At 54.6% G+C, this 14,320-nt stretch overlaps 10 protein-coding genes across 10 annotated transcripts; 7 read left to right on the top strand and 3 right to left on the bottom strand.

Moving 5' to 3' along the window:
• Positions 1-938: 938 nt before the first annotated feature.
• LAESUDRAFT_615143 (uncharacterized protein) lies at positions 939-1,687 on the top strand (the record flags this gene model as incomplete). Its single annotated transcript, XM_040903201.1, has 2 exons — positions 939-959; positions 1,523-1,687. Coding segments are annotated over 2 exons (186 nt in total), but the record flags the coding sequence as incomplete, so codon positions are not given.
• Positions 1,688-2,038: 351 nt separating this feature from the next.
• On the top strand, positions 2,039-3,391 carry LAESUDRAFT_657038 (uncharacterized protein; the record flags this gene model as incomplete). Its single annotated transcript, XM_040904656.1, has 3 exons — positions 2,039-2,911; positions 3,029-3,159; positions 3,214-3,391. The coding sequence occupies 3 exons, from the start codon at positions 2,039-2,041 to the stop codon at positions 3,389-3,391; spliced, it is 1,182 nt and encodes a 393-aa protein (XP_040762605.1).
• A 46-nt stretch (positions 3,392-3,437) lies between these two features.
• On the top strand, positions 3,438-5,267 carry LAESUDRAFT_244459 (uncharacterized protein). Its single transcript, XM_040901717.1, has one exon. It carries the CDS (start codon positions 3,832-3,834, stop codon positions 5,215-5,217), a length of 1,386 nt encoding a protein of 461 aa, XP_040762604.1. The 5' UTR covers positions 3,438-3,831; the 3' UTR covers positions 5,218-5,267.
• A 238-nt stretch (positions 5,268-5,505) lies between these two features.
• Positions 5,506-6,927, bottom strand: LAESUDRAFT_744085 (uncharacterized protein; the record flags this gene model as incomplete). The annotated part of the gene is made up of 3 exons (XM_040911292.1): positions 5,506-5,728; positions 5,784-6,125; positions 6,183-6,927. The coding sequence occupies 3 exons, from the start codon at positions 6,925-6,927 to the stop codon at positions 5,685-5,687; spliced, it is 1,131 nt and encodes a 376-aa protein (XP_040762603.1). The 3' UTR covers positions 5,506-5,684.
• Positions 6,928-7,266: 339 nt separating this feature from the next.
• Positions 7,267-9,123, top strand: LAESUDRAFT_681933 (uncharacterized protein). Its single transcript, XM_040905777.1, has 5 exons — positions 7,267-7,443; positions 7,506-7,953; positions 8,022-8,464; positions 8,524-9,046; positions 9,098-9,123. The coding sequence occupies exons 1-4, from the start codon at positions 7,384-7,386 to the stop codon at positions 8,818-8,820; spliced, it is 1,248 nt and encodes a 415-aa protein (XP_040762602.1). The 5' UTR covers positions 7,267-7,383; the 3' UTR covers positions 8,821-9,046; positions 9,098-9,123.
• A 187-nt stretch (positions 9,124-9,310) lies between these two features.
• On the top strand, positions 9,311-9,934 carry LAESUDRAFT_727434 (uncharacterized protein; the record flags this gene model as incomplete). The annotated part of the gene is made up of 2 exons (XM_040909220.1): positions 9,311-9,804; positions 9,917-9,934. The coding sequence occupies one exon, from the start codon at positions 9,314-9,316 to the stop codon at positions 9,521-9,523; it is 210 nt and encodes a 69-aa protein (XP_040762601.1). The 3' UTR covers positions 9,524-9,804; positions 9,917-9,934.
• Positions 9,935-10,305: 371 nt separating this feature from the next.
• On the top strand, positions 10,306-10,514 carry LAESUDRAFT_727431 (uncharacterized protein). The gene has a single exon (XM_040909219.1). The coding sequence runs from the start codon at positions 10,313-10,315 to the stop codon at positions 10,490-10,492; it is 180 nt and encodes a 59-aa protein (XP_040762600.1). The 5' UTR covers positions 10,306-10,312; the 3' UTR covers positions 10,493-10,514.
• A 1,142-nt stretch (positions 10,515-11,656) lies between these two features.
• Positions 11,657-12,454, bottom strand: LAESUDRAFT_727428 (uncharacterized protein). The gene is made up of 3 exons (XM_040909218.1): positions 12,350-12,454; positions 12,012-12,298; positions 11,657-11,990 (listed from the first exon to the last, which is right to left on the bottom strand). The coding sequence occupies exons 2-3, from the start codon at positions 12,079-12,081 to the stop codon at positions 11,884-11,886; spliced, it is 177 nt and encodes a 58-aa protein (XP_040762599.1). The 5' UTR covers positions 12,082-12,298; positions 12,350-12,454; the 3' UTR covers positions 11,657-11,883.
• On the top strand, positions 12,047-12,835 carry LAESUDRAFT_244624 (uncharacterized protein). Its single transcript, XM_040901719.1, has one exon. It carries the CDS (start codon positions 12,329-12,331, stop codon positions 12,776-12,778), a length of 450 nt encoding a protein of 149 aa, XP_040762598.1. The 5' UTR covers positions 12,047-12,328; the 3' UTR covers positions 12,779-12,835.
• On the bottom strand, positions 12,748-13,410 carry LAESUDRAFT_244594 (uncharacterized protein). Its single transcript, XM_040901718.1, has one exon. The coding sequence runs from the start codon at positions 13,252-13,254 to the stop codon at positions 12,892-12,894; it is 363 nt and encodes a 120-aa protein (XP_040762597.1). The 5' UTR covers positions 13,255-13,410; the 3' UTR covers positions 12,748-12,891.
• Between the last annotated feature and the right edge of the window lie 910 nt (positions 13,411-14,320).

Genomic DNA, 14,320 nt, shown 5'->3' with positions numbered 1-14,320 from the left:
AATAATCGCCCGCCCCGCTCATGGCGGCCGTGGATGATGGGATGTGCTTCGCGCACAACAGACTCATCAGCTGGGCGAGGATGAACACCGCGGGTGGAGACTTTTGAGGGCAAATGAAGCACGATCAATATCGCTGAAATGCAGATGAAATCAGCGGCGTGCACTCACGCGCGGTATGTACGGCATGTCGCACATGAATGCGATCGAGCCCCAGGAGCATGGGAACCATCCGCTAGTGCGCTAGAACCCACTTAGACTTCAAGACACGCATGCAGAAGAGAAGGCCTCGACAGCTGGCAGCGCGCCATATAACGCGAAATTCCACGCCGAGGGTCGAGGACATCGGGAAGAGAGAAACCAAGTCCGCACAGGGACGAGGGCTCGCGGGAGCATCAGGTGATCGCTTAGGGATCTCTGCCGACAGCTCGCCGAGACAACCAGGGGCGCCTCCTCGCTCTTGGCCGGCGCCCGAATAGGGATGTGCGTGCGGGCGTGCCCGGGGTCCGCGTCCATATACAGACCGGGCAATCGACTAGCTAGCGCTATCCATTTCTCCAGACGCCTCCATATCCCTCCTTCCGCCTCCCTCCCTTCTTCCTCTCTCCCGCCCGTCGCGCCCAGCGCGCTGAACGTACTCGATTTGCTGCTGCACGAGTGACAAGTTTGCGACGCCCAGCATGGACATGACTTCGTCGCTCGAGAACAGTGACACCTTCCATGCGCATACCCCAGCTCATTCGATACCCTACCAACCGACCGCGTCGTCGTCCAGCGCGACCGGCCAGACGCACCAGCAGTCAATGCATGACCAATCCATCTCGCAGACTCACCGCCAGCCGTCGGCACAGCCAAAGATGTCCAACGGGCCGTGCGTGAATCGGCACCCTTGCTGCGTCGGCCGGTATTGATTATCTGGACATTGTTTCTTCCTTAGACATATACGCTCTAGGATCACCGTGGTGTGCGCAGAGGTGAGTTGTCGCTGCTCGACGTGGCTTTGACTTTGAGTGCCAGCCGCGCGTGTGCGCAGGAGCGTGTTGTGCGTGAGCGTGCTTCTTTCATTTACGGCGACGTTACGAAGGGGCCGGTAATTATTTTGCTGAGCGGACACTGCTGCCTGTCCGTCCATCGTTGCTGTGGTGACACACCAGCGCTCTCGATATCTGCAATTGCTTTATTCATGCTTTCCCCGGCATGTGCATTGTCGATTTGACCAGGAGCATTATGGTATGAGCCATCGATTATATGCTTGACTAACAATCTCAACGTCGACTTCCGCTTGTCGTAGCATGAGCAATTCACCGCGAAGGTCTTTGTATCATCCGCTCCTTAGTTTGGCTGCATTGGTGGTTTTGAGTCGAAGATGTGACTCGCTGATACGTCCTGCATACACCCACTTGTCTACCTGCCTATCGCTATACCCAGAAACGCGAGTCTGAACCGTTCGTCGAATTATTTCATTTTCTCTCACCTTCAGTATTGTCTTTGAACTGCTAACCTAACGGTGTCCTTGTTCTCCCAGTGCAAACGCCTGAAACTCAAATGCGACCGACGAACACCATGTAGTTCTTGTATAAAGCGCGATACCGTACAACGGTGCGTCTACTCTCAAGCGGCTGCAGAAAAGATCGACGTCCAGTCACTACACAACCGCGTCCTCCAGCTCGAGAGCGTCATCGCAAAAATACATGAAGCAAATCCCTCTGCCACAGTGTCCTCCGTGCTCTCCAATCTCCCGTCTCTTAAAGGAATCTTCGCCTCTTCCTCGTCAGGAGTTCCGCTATCGAGTTCAGCGAGTCTAGGTGCTGGCATGCAGGCATCTGGCAGTGTCAGCCAAGGCAGTGTAGTTGGTCATGCAACCACCGATCGTGCCTTGCTTGCCGTCGGCACAACAGGAAGCTCGGTAATCGTCAACGTGGAGGACGTTTCGAGCATCTGGATCGGCGAGTTAGAAGACCTCACCCATCCCGACCCTTTTACGGGTTCATCGGGCTCTTTCAGCACTGTGAGGGTAAAGCTCGAGCCGACACCGGTGTTAATGCCACCGCCGCTCTCAGGCTCGTTCGCATCTTCAACGAACCCCGGCGGCGGCAAAGAGACGCAAACAAGTCACTTTGTCCCGCCCATTCCATACGATACGTTCCTCCCGGAGAACCTGCCTTCGACGCATGTTACGGTAGGCAGTCTGTTCCCTGAGCTGCATGGGGCAGGCAAGACTGCACAGCCACCTCAAGTCACAGCCAAGCTGCTCGCCCATTTGCCCGCGAAGGAGCTGCGTCCGAAGTACATGCGAGCATTGGAGGAAACGATGATGCTTCATCCGTGCTTTAATGTGCGTCACTTTGCTCAGCGGGTTGATGCAATGTTCGCCTGGGGAGAGGCTGGCTCGGTTTCGCCGAGTGCGTTGAGTTTGACTGCGGCCAGCACAGATCCCGGCAGCCAGACCAAGGCTGCGCTGGCGCGGGAGGTGTTCTTTGGCCAGCCACCACCGCCGGTCGGGAAGGGCAAGGCAAATGCGAAGACGGGCGCGGGGCAGCAGCACGGGGCGGGCAATTCGCCAAAACCGACGTTGAGCTTCTTCGCGGCTTCGTGTGCGGCCTTCGCGCTGGGCGCGCTGGTGTGCAAGAGCAATAGCACGAGTGCCATTGCGAACCCGTCACAACCGCAAGAGTCGACAGACCGGCCATCAACAGCTTCGTCGTCGTCATCTTCGTCAGCATCACAAGCGCAAGCGCAGGTGAAGGAAGACGAGGCGGACCCCGCGGCGCTGTTCGCGTTGGCGGACCAGGCGCTGGGCCTGTTCGAGAAGACGTCGCTGTACGATCTGGACGCGGTGATCGCGATGATCCTGCAGATCCTGTACCACCTGCATGATGGGCAGATGAGCGTCGCGCAGGGTGTGTTCCCGCTGGTGAGTTGGTGTCGTCTCGGTTGCTTCTGCCGGCGTCATGGGATGGTTTTGTGATTGTGATGTGTGATGCGCTCGGGTGTCAGGACGGTGATGCTGATTGACTGATACTTGGTGCAGGTGGGGAAAATGATCAACGTTGCGCGCATGATGGGTCTTGCTATTGATCCCGACGAGTTCCCGGGAACGTACAACCTGTTTGAGGCTGAGACGAGGAGGAGGATTTGGTGGGATGTGTTTTACTATGACCTGTGCGTTGTGCGGCAGATAAGCTGTGCTTGTTGCTGACGCTCGATTTTCTTCAGGTTCATATCAGACTGTATGGGCCACCTTCCGCTCATTCCGGACAACTCGTTTACGACGCGGATGCCTGCGGATGTTGACGAGGAGCAGTTCACGCCCTCTTCGTTATCGTTACCCACCGCGTCAACCGGCGAAGGTGCTGAGAAGGGAACAGCATACTTCTCGCTGAAGTGCAGGTGAGAGAAGCTCTCGGTCTCGCCGGTGCTGGGAACGCGTGCTCACGAGAACCCATTCTCTTCCCTTGTGTCCGTGGCAGGCTCGCGCAGCTGGTTAAGAATGTCAAGAAGCACACGTTCAGGGATCCACTCTCAGGAGACCCTGCGGAGCTCTCGTTGGACCAGGCGGCCGCGTTCGAAACGGACGTGCAGACGTTCTTGGCAGAGCTCCCGCCCGCGTTCCGATTGGAGCTCGGCCACGATTGGTCGCAACCATGGACGCCGTCGCCGGGCGTGCCGCCGTTCTTGCAAGCGCAGAAGTGCGAGCTCGCGATTCTGGCGAACCGCCTGATCCTCAAGCTCTACCTGCCGTTTCTCAAGGAGGGCACGAGTGCGGGCAAGTCGTGTTCCCAGGCTGTGCTTGGCACGATCAATGCTGCGCATCTGATCATATATGCGTCCCGTATGCTGCATGTTGTGTGGCGGAATACGCGGCCTGCGGCGTTCGATTTTTATGACTTTGGGAGAACGCTGTTCGATGCGGCTGTTGTGTGTGCGCATGCGGTCATCCAGCAACCGACTACGCTCCTCGCTATGGAGGCTATGAAGAGCGTGTCGTCTTCGCTGGAGGTGATGAAGGAGCTTGGGGCGTCGAGAGTGGGCGTTGAGGGCGTTCGTGGGGAGGGCAACAGGAGCGACGCGATCAAGATCGTCGAGATGATGAAGCGGAAGGCAGAAGCTGCTCGAGGCTACCGTGTTGGAAGCACGCTCGCTGGGACGAAGCGCAAGCGCGAGCCTCTCGATGACGATAGGATGCAGAGCGGATTCCACCTACCGTTCGTGGGCGCCTCGGTATCATCTGTCAAGGCTGATCCGCCGAGGTCTTCGCCTTCAAAATCACTTGGTGGATTTGCTAAGGATATGTTTACCGTGGACGGTAGACCAAAGGGTGATATTAAGAAGTTGGCGAGGGACAAGGAGAAGGATAAAGACAAGGCTGCGAAACCGGCGCCGATCCGTGCTCGGCCGTCAGGGACGCCATCGACATCTCGGCCACGTACGGCGTCTGTGTCCAGCAATGCGCCGTCCATTGCGGCTAGCATCAGGCGGATGGAGAGTGCGACGCCTGGAGTGGTGCCCGCACCGCCTGCAGCTCACTCACAGCCTCTGCCTCCGCCGCCTCCTCTTCCGTCAGCATCGCCTCGGATTGCCGCTTATGATGCATACTCGTCCCTCCCGCCTCAGACTCCTGTCCATGAGCATATGCAGCAGGAGGAATATCCTATGCAGTATAACTCTGGTGACGACTCGAGCATGGACCGGAGGAGATTCAGCTCTCAATCGTTCGGTGATTCGCCCCAGGGAGCACCGATGTATGATCAAACGATGCGAGAAGCGTCGCTCTCGCATCCCAGTCCTGCGTCTGCATCGTATAGCACGGGACCGGCCACTCCTCATTATTACCAGTATGCTCCGCCGCCTGGCCCGCCTCCTGCCGGACCTCAGCCTGGGTACGATAGCACGACAGTAGGCCATCACAACGTACCGCCGATGGCTGCCCTCACTCATCCGGCACATGTCGAGCAGCAGCAGCAGGGAGGAGCTCCTGTGCCCATGACTTCCATGACGGATTCTCAGTACATGTCTTACGAGAAAACACATCCCGCGCCGCCATATGGCCCGCATGTTAGAGCGACCGATCAAACGAGACCGCTAGCCCAAGCGCACGACTATCAGCCTCAAGCTCACCCTCGCCCTCACCAACTGCACATCCCCGGCTCGCAGACATGGCTGCAACCCGATCCGAACGCTCACGCAGATTTGTGGGGCGATTATAAGTATATGTCTTAGACGTAACGTCGCTGGTTATGACCTTATCCTTATTCGTCTGTCCATACATTATGCTTCTCTTGTTCAGTGTATATTCTAGCGAATCTACGTGTACATGACTCTTATGGTTTCCTCTTGATTGTCACTCCTAATATCCCCCGTTGTTTTTGCTGGATGACACGATATACACACACCCGTTGCTTTCTGTTTTTGGTTGCGCGTGGCCGTCGCCGCGTCTGCTTGTCATCTTGGTCATGTTGTTCTTCTGCACATTCGTTTGCCTGCCATTCATCATCACGACACATGCATGCTTCTTGACATCCTATTCCATTTGTCGCGGAGACATCTCAAGTCTTGTATTCACAACTCATCTATAGACCGCCCGTGGCCTACCCCGCTCCTCATTCAGGGAAAATGCGTGAAATCCTTGCGCGGCCCCATGCCCGCTCGGTGACTCCGACAGTGGTGCATCGTGGTCGATATTGTGTTTATCCTTCTTGTACAGGATCTAACTTCCACCAGTGACCACGCGCTGGGACGAGATGAGTGCTCTCAGAACGGATCAAAAGCATTGCAGCGAACCCTACCTTGCTCAACTCGCACCAACGCTCGAGGCCATAGAGTGGGAAACCGTCGCGGTATCTCAGAACGCAGCCAGTTCGAGGCCTTCGGCGGGACGTGTGGAAAGTATGCGATCACGACATGTCGCAGGCTGGCCCATTTTGGCTGAGACAATAACTTGTCTATGCGGTCGCAAAGCAGCCGATCCAGCTCTGCTTGCCCGAACTTGCCACAAGAGCAGATCGTCACCTGACGGACGCGAGTGGGCGCGACCTCCGAGAGGGCATCGTAGATCCAGTCTCCTTTCGCACGGAATTCCAAATGTATGTACTCGAGCTGATCAGTCAAAGCTAGATTCAGTTTTTGTGCTGTGAGTACTTGAGTTCCTGATGTCAATAACTATTTCCACGGAGCTGGATGCGCACCATCTTCCACTTCGACAGCCTCATATCCTATTGCAAGCTGGCGAAGAGATGGCCCAACGGCTTCTAGTAATTGATTGATGAAAGCCATATCTTTCAAGTATACCTTGCGCAGATTGAGGCTGTAAAAGTCGTCAAGGGAAATGATCGTGAGCAGGCAAGCAACGAAGTCGGTCGACCACATCGGGAAAGAGAAGGCGATAAGGCGTAGCTTCAGTCGTCGCCCTGGATGGGCATATTGCGGCAAGTTCGAGGCCTCGTTGGACCATCTCACACTCGCGCAGATGAGGTCAGTCAGATTAGGTAGAGATGAGACAAAGCACACGAACACTGTTATCGATGGGAACATGATCGCCGTGAGTTCAAGCCTGGTGATGGTTGTAAATGCCGCCATCGTGGTGAGGAAGAGTTGGCTGAATATCCTCAGGTCTTTTGGTCGATATACGCGTAGATGTTCGACGCGTGTGAGTTTCCGCGCAAGCATCAAGGGGAAGCACCCGGCGAGCTTCCCGTCCTTCGACTCAATGTTTAGCTCCCGAATTCGATCATTGAGCTGTGGCTGTGCGGTAATGAGGCGCGAGAAGCGACGGAGCTCCTTCGCGGTTTGCAGGTCGATGCTGTATAGCAGGTTGCTCCTGCTCCGCGGTAGCCAGGCTCGGCAGGTCAGAGAGCAAGCAATCAATGTTCGTCTGTCAGGCCAAACGAAGCTGATGATGTGTTCGAAGACTTCTGTAGGAAAGGTTGGCATGCTCGCGTCTTGTCAACGGCCAATTGGTCAAAATCGCAGCACCTGGGTCCTGAAGTGTCTCATGGGATGAGCACAAGCGAGGAATATCGAGTGGTGAGGTACTACCTGCAGTTGGAAGAGGGCAGTCGACGAAGTACCTGCCGTTCACACATAGGACCGTCGAAGTTTATGGCATGTGGGGCAAAGGAGGCTTTTAATATCAGTAAATTATCGCATGGCATGCCGGCAGATGCCGTGACGGGCTCCGCACAGATCAATGCGCAACATAGAATTATGTGATTTTCTGAATATTGCAAACCTAAGCCGTAGAAGACGCAGAAGCCTTCGAAGTGCTCAGCATCCTAGTAGTACTCGTTGTCGCGTCAAGAAAGTGAACGACCGAATACACTTTCCTTCTTTGGATGCACACTTTGGGCGCTTCATCTCATCTTCGCGCCACAGTCACCGCTTGCACTCATGCACAAATGTCGCGAACTTAGTAGACTTCCCAAAGCTTCCAAGCTCAGGTCATTGAACGTACGGCTCTTGCTAGTCTCTGCTATTGATGTAGTGGGCCTGATGAGAATGGAATGCTATAGTTCAGGCGCACTACTCCTGGTACATACAAACCGTTGCTGTTCGGGGACTACTGCAACCTCACTGGCCCGGTCGATCCCACCCATCCCGCTGCGAAAACCCCGCAGAAGCTTCTTTGCCATTTGTTTCCGACTGCGAAAGCGAAGGGATTTGCTTTACGCGCGGTCCCCAAGGCGTTGCTTTGGAAGGTAACCATCCCATGGCCTGACCCACCGTATAGTCCGGCGCCAGCCCGTGGCCCTGGATCACCCAGGCTGAATGTATCGTTTGTGCGATTGATGAGCAAGTCGTTGGCAAAATCCTCTGTCGTACGATCAAAGGTCGGCTTGAAGATGAAGACGGCCATTTCATTGATCGTGACGCGTGGAGCAGACGTCGAAACGGACGAGAAAGGGAGGAAGAAGATAGTGTTCAAAGAGGGAGACATTGGAGACAAGTGGATCTTGTCGGGTGCGTTTCGCTACGTATTTGTCGGAGGTTCATGTTCTGATTTGCCCCGTGGTGCCTCATCTATTTAGAATGGACATATATCCATAGCCCGACCCTCGAGGTCTATCGCATGCCATACTATGATCTGATTCCTGCGCTACGCAAAACGCTCAAGGCTGTCAAGTTTCAAGCGGAAATTCTGGAGCGAACTGTGTGGGCTGGTCGCAAAAAGAAGCCGAGGAGAGAGGCCAGGCTGTCGCCGACATTCGTCTCGCAAGGACGGAAGCCCGATTTGTCTGGACTATCTGAATTCTTACCATCGAAAGCAGCTGCTACAAGAAAACGTCGCAACGACAAGAGCAACAGTCAGCGGCTGCCATCGCCGACATCCGTCTCGCAAGGACGAAAGTCAAATTTATTCGGACTATCTGAATCTGTATTATCAAAGGCAACTGCTATCACAAAACGTGGCAATGGCCAGAGCAACAGTCAACGGCCACCATCGCCGATGATATCAGGGAGCGAGTCTAGTGTGAGTTAGTTTTTCTTGTCCATCTAATGGTCTCATTTCTCATGATATTGGACGCATAGCCGTCTGTGCGCAAACACGAATCGGCAATGCCTCGCATCTTCTTCCCATCACAATTCAACTACGGTCCCGAGGCACCCAATCCCCTTGCTCGGTCAGCATCGCGTTCAGAGGAGCAGTCAAGAAATCGGGAAACCACCTCCTCACTCTCTCACCCTAGCTTACCGTCGACAAGCGCGGAGCCAGCGGAAGGCGAGAATCGGGAGTATTCACTGGCGAGCACCCGGGCGAAGTTGTTCAGCAAGAAGCCGGTGATTGCGCCTGCTGTGCGACCAATCAAAAGGGTTCCGAAGAAATGAAGACTGCGCTTGGTGTGGGAGTCAGCCATGTGTGCGAATGCTTTGTTCGGTAATGCTATGTTTGTGGTCTTTTCGAGGCTAATGGTCGACTTGATGGGTGTGTGGTTCTTTGCAATTGCATCGCCCCGCTTAAGACTGTACACGCGGTTCGATCTTCAATGCAAAATTCAATGCGATGGCCAACTTGCCTGAGCGCGTTTGCATCTTATGGCAGAATCTCCGTAACGTGCGTTGAAAATTGCTTCATGTTATGCCGTGCTGATGTTTATCTGTTAGGACGCACCACACATTGACGATCAAAGCCACGTCAAAGGTCACACAGCCTTTGGACAATCTCGGGGGCTATCGCCAAATTCCTCCGTCGCCACATTGCCAGTGGGATCGTGTCTCAGATCACATTCGGCGCCGCTTGAGCAGTGATTCCGCTCCGTGAACTTTGAAGCTAAGGCTGCGATTGAGATGCTCGTGGTAGGATAGCCTTTAGCCCAAATCTATGTCTCGTGAGAAAGGACGCCTTTGGAACGGGCCCGTCCACCGACTGAGGACGGGCATTCGTGCGCGTGTTCAGCGATATGAAGGGCCGGTGCATGCATCGCCTCGTGGGTTTAGGCGCACTCATGTCGGATTCTGGCCGGGGTTCCTGTGGGCTGGACGGATACAAATGCTTGTCAATCAGATGACGAGACGACCGCCTGGAATATAGGAGAAGGGACAGTGGATGGGGCATAAACAGGTGTATTGACAGTGTTATTACTCCCCTTTTTATAACGGCCACAGCTGGCTTAGATGGTATTACCGAGTACTCGGGGTTGTATTCTAGCTGCTACATACATCATGAAGAGCTCTTTCATCCTCCCTTCCCTATCATAAGATCACCAACTCACCCTCATCCATCTCCCCGATCCTGGCGGATTTATCGCAACTCGTCAAATGGCCGTCCTCCGTGCCATTCTCCCCGACGTGACTCCGATCGCCCCTCAAATGCTGCCAATCACAGATATTCACCGAGTGAGTGAATACAACATGATGGGACACGATGGCAGGCATGATTTTATAAGCTAGGCGGTAAAAGCATGAAGGGGGAATGTGTACATACCTCGGAAAAACACCGCTGCCGTCACCCATGGGCACACGACGACCGTGAACTGTGGCAACATCGCACGTCGCTCTGGACTGTTGCTCAGCACGCACTTGAGCTAGACGGTCCGGTGAACAGGGACCGTTCAGATCTCCTATAGGCTTGCCTTCTTACACAACCCGCACCGTCTGAATGTGGCTATTCAACGCAGCATTCACGAGACCTGCAGGTGGTCAGAATCACCTCCATCGAACAGCGCAGGACACGCACCGGTAATCTCGGTCTGAATGGGAGCGCAATTGATAGCTTCGCGCTCTCCATCTTCCGCAGCCCAGATGCCATATCTCGCGCAAAAGCGGCTCCCGATGTTGTTTTATTGCCCACCGGAAGACATGCTTGGAATATCCACACGAAATGTACGCACCTACAGCCATTGCAGATTTCTCAGCCCGTGAGCACAGCTCTGCGATAGCGACTATCAAGTACGGTTTGAGTCAGCATGATAACTTACGGTCGGTATGCCTACATTTGCGCGTTTGCGACCGTTGTGGCTTCCGGTGCCAGCCGTGGCTAGCAGGGCGTGGTGACGGGTAAGTGCAGCAAGCTTGCTTGGCCGGCTTGTGTTCGTTATTGCTTCGAGCAACCAGAGGTCAGTTCACAAGCTTCGACAGCATCAGAGCCGGTATCTCACAGTAAGATTGCCATATTTACGGGTAGCCATGCTTGCATCCTCTCAACGGTCGTATTGAGCGTGGATGCTCTGATGAGGGGAACTGCCCATCGAGAGGCACACTGCATGCATAGGAGATAACGCTCTAGCTCATATGTGAGAGCAGATTAGTGACAATGAGCGAGCATCAAGAATATCTTGGGCCTGACCTTACCAATATCCAGGTGAAATGTGAACGTCGAGGGAGGAACGTTGACGGTACAGGCTGACAGTTGGTGTACCCCTCGACGCGTCTTCTGCTTACTAAATTTGCGCTGTTTTGAGGTTCGACAGTCAGTGAATGGATGGACCGATCAGAAGCTGTCTGGCCCATCTAGACTTACCTCGAATGTCTCCCAGATTCCGATGCCCCATCACGAATCAAAGACAAGCAAGTTAAGCAAAAGCGGACCTGGTCAAGCTGTTGAACCTTCAGAATGCCCAGTCGCATGCGAGACATTGATTTCATATGCGCCGCATGAGTGCGAGTGTCCAGAAGATGACGCTAGAAGTGCGTTGATCTGGGAGTAAGTGGGCACAAGCAGTCGAGCGCGCAATGGTTGCATGGCACGAAGAAATGAGCCAATGTCGAGCCGCGAGCCAGAGAACATCCCGTCCTGCTCGCGCTCACGTGATGACATTGCCCGTCGAGCGCCTTTGTCTCGACGCGCCCTTGACGCGTCCCAACTCAGTCATACTCGCACTCTACCGGGCTCCTAGACCGTTAGGCATTACGGACATACCATCTACCTCTGAGACTGACTGGTGCAACACAGCAACACGCTCACTGGTCCGACGCTCTACATTTCTTGAACTTGGAGATCTCGCTTGCATGGTCAGGGCCACCGTGACAGACACAGATAAGCTGTCCCAGCAAGGATCTGAGCTTATACAATAGGGAGAGCATGGTATGGAGGAACAGGGAGGGAAAAGCTGAGAGGGAGGAAGAGGTGCGGGGTAAAAAGTGTTCACAGGAACGGGCGTGAACAAGGTGAGTCAGATCACTCTCAAATTTGTCATAGAGGGCGGCATTGCATGGTAGACCTCTCAGAGATGTTCTGGATTTGAATCCGACTCTCGTGGATGCATCCGCATCTCGTTCTGATGGGCTGCAGTAAAGTTCACATCAGAATATCGCTATTATATCTACCATGCCGTATCATCTTCTTTCTTTCTGGATGACTCTGCTCAGGTGCGTTGTCCGATATGATTCTCATTGATGCGAAAATCGCCGGCACAAATTGAATTAACAGCTCTTTGACTGGGTACCTATGCATCACCTGCTCGATGTTGTGCAAGGCTGGTCAGAGTGGCACAGGACACGAAGCTTGGCAGTACCCGTTTTGACATCCAGGCCGGCGTACAGCCGATCTGTGCAGGAGCAAGCTCAAGCATAGAGGGCCACCGCCACCATAGCGGGGTTCCAAATTCCAGGATAGGGTTTAATTTCAGTTGGCCGCACCCACGCCGACATTGCGAATCATCTCACAGCTCCGAGCTCCCTCCGAGGAACTTTTGTCGACCCAGTCAGCTCAGCTCGGTTCGTCGATTCTGGGCCCGTCGATGAGTGACGTGTGACAGGAAACGTTGCAGATCAGCGCGCGATCCATCAATCCGACGGCTGTCTTGTCGCGCGAAGGCAATCTCGTGGGTGCATTCCCCTTGATGCCCGGCCTTCTTGGTTCTCCAAGGTCTGATTATTAATATACGTATAACTTCGAATGACTTCTGGTGCATCTCAGGAGCCACAATTGGCATTCATTAACGAACTAGCCCCAGTCTGCACGGAGGAGGCCCAACCTCGGCACATTGCACTTATTCTCCTGCATGTACACTCACATTTGAACTGCCTTCTATTGACTCTCGTGAGACCGTTCTCGGGTCGTGGACCATTCGAGAAGCTCGTTGGAGCAGTACGCGGTAAGGCGCCGAGCGAATGCTCTACACTCGCAATGGTGATGGCTTGTGCTCGAATGAAACATCCGTATAATCGCATTCCTCACCGTGACCCATACTGTGTACCCTCTAGTCTTTCAAGTATCCGTCCTGTTTTTAAGTTTGCTCAGAGCATGCAGGTGAGCCCATTTAGTGACCTTCTCTCGCTGGCATTGGTCTGGCCCAAGGAATGTTGCAATTGCCAAATGCACGGCACCGGCAGCATTGCCTGCTGACTCTTCAGAAGACTTCCTGTGTGATACGGCATGCCTGGTGAGAAAAGCTTGAGACGGCGGGCATTATCTACCTCGCTCCTCGCATCTCCCCTCCCCTCCTCACATCTGCCTTCTCACCCCTCACATGCACGTCGTCGTCTCCTCCACCCTCGTTTTGCACTGGCCCTGAATGCCCGCCGTAGAGTCCACGCACCCCTCGCTCGCCGTGGCCATGTTCGGTGAGTCCTGCTCATGTCCCGTCGTTGCTGACCAATTTGTTTTCCGGTAATCGTGCGGCGTGTGCATAAGTAAGCCCGACCGCACCTCCTGCCTCGGTTTCGCACCGTCTCAAACTGTAAGTGCACACAACGATTGATCACCTGGCTTGCGCTCACGTCTCCTGATATATAGACACGTTCTCGCCGCCTGCAATATTTCAGCCCGTGAATCGAGCAACGATGAAGTAGCGGAGTCCTCGTTGAGAACGCCGGTCGCATTCTCCCGCGCTCGGTCAATAATTCACGATCGCCCGTCTCGATCGCCAGCGCACAACATTATCGACACCTTCATACTATCAGGCAGCGAAAAATATGTATAGGCAGTTTCTAACGGCTTTAGCGCGCTCGCGAGAAGACCGCTGCGAAAGTCGGCTTGCCAGCAGGAGACCACCGAATTCGCGAGATGTACCATTGCGGTGCCCGTGTCTGACGCCACCGCGGACGTGTTCCACTCACCACACTAACCGACGCGAGACCTTTCCCAGTCAGTACGCGTAGCGCCGACAGCTTCAACACAGTCGTCCAGGGCTGTTACGATGCTCGGCTTTCCACCCCATGGCCAATGCATTCGGGACATGTCCGTCGCCCGGCCCATCCTGTAGTCTTTACATGTCGAGGTCTGGCGCCTAGTTGGCATTTCCAGCCCGAGGTTGCTCTTGACTCGGATGCTGATGCGGATACGCCAACTGCAAGTTTCCGGCCTCGGCCCACCGCTTCTTTGCAAGATATGGTGTGCGTATCGCATACCCACTCTAGGCACAACCACTCACATGCACAGCTATTTTGCAGACAGCGCGTTGCCGTTGCAAGGATGCTTTCCCCGACGCCATCCTGATCGTCAGCTGCCCAGCGCATAGTCGCTACATTCAGGTCACGTCCCTCGCACGGTAGATTCTCGCAAGCCCGCGTTTGGCGCTAGTCATCAGCGTTCCCAGATCGCTCTGTCCGATGGATGCGATCTTTCCGAGGTAGCACGACCGCATCACGGCATTTGGGACTCGTCTAAATGAGCTATCTCATATATACGCCCCTCTCCGCTCGACCGCTGATGTGGACACGCTCACTGGCAGTTCTCCGGCTGCAGCCAGACTGCCGCTTTGCAAGACGCTCCCTCGCCGTCTTGTGGATATCGCGTGCCCACGTCTGGCGCAATCACCGACGCATTCGTGTCATCATTTGAGACGGAGCAGGTGCTGTGCTGCCCTCATGAGGCCCGCTTGCGATGACGAGGGTACGAGTCTCTCCCCGTGTCCGTCAACTCCGTCGACGGCTTCAACATGATCGC

Source organism: Laetiporus sulphureus (assembly GCF_001632365.1).
Source record: "Laetiporus sulphureus 93-53 unplaced genomic scaffold LAESUscaffold_29, whole genome shotgun sequence".
Taxonomy (NCBI): domain Eukaryota; kingdom Fungi; phylum Basidiomycota; class Agaricomycetes; order Polyporales; family Laetiporaceae; genus Laetiporus; species Laetiporus sulphureus.
This window is presented reverse-complemented; position numbering and strand designations above follow the sequence as displayed.

What these genes read in the sequence shown, in the direction of transcription:
- LAESUDRAFT_244459 (XM_040901717.1), top strand. Translation starts at nt 3,832, where the DNA reads ATGCTGCATGTTGTGTGGCGGAATACGCGGCCTGCGGCGTTCGATTTT.
- LAESUDRAFT_681933 (XM_040905777.1), top strand. Translation starts at nt 7,384, where the DNA reads ATGCACAAATGTCGCGAACTTAGTAGACTTCCCAAAGCTTCCAAGCTC. An exon ending in CCAAGCTCAGGTCATTGAAC is followed by an intron (nt 7,444 to 7,505) that starts GTACGGCTCTTG and finishes GGAATGCTATAG; the next exon opens with TTCAGGCGCACTACTCCTGG. An exon ending in TATCAGGGAGCGAGTCTAGT is followed by an intron (nt 8,465 to 8,523) that starts GTGAGTTAGTTT and finishes TTGGACGCATAG; the next exon opens with CCGTCTGTGCGCAAACACGA.
- LAESUDRAFT_727431 (XM_040909219.1), top strand. Translation starts at nt 10,313, where the DNA reads ATGTACGCACCTACAGCCATTGCAGATTTCTCAGCCCGTGAGCACAGC.
- LAESUDRAFT_727428 (XM_040909218.1), bottom strand. Translation starts at nt 12,081, where the DNA reads ATGTCGGCGTGGGTGCGGCCAACTGAAATTAAACCCTATCCTGGAATT.
- LAESUDRAFT_244624 (XM_040901719.1), top strand. Translation starts at nt 12,329, where the DNA reads ATGACTTCTGGTGCATCTCAGGAGCCACAATTGGCATTCATTAACGAA.
- LAESUDRAFT_244594 (XM_040901718.1), bottom strand. Translation starts at nt 13,254, where the DNA reads ATGCGACCGGCGTTCTCAACGAGGACTCCGCTACTTCATCGTTGCTCG.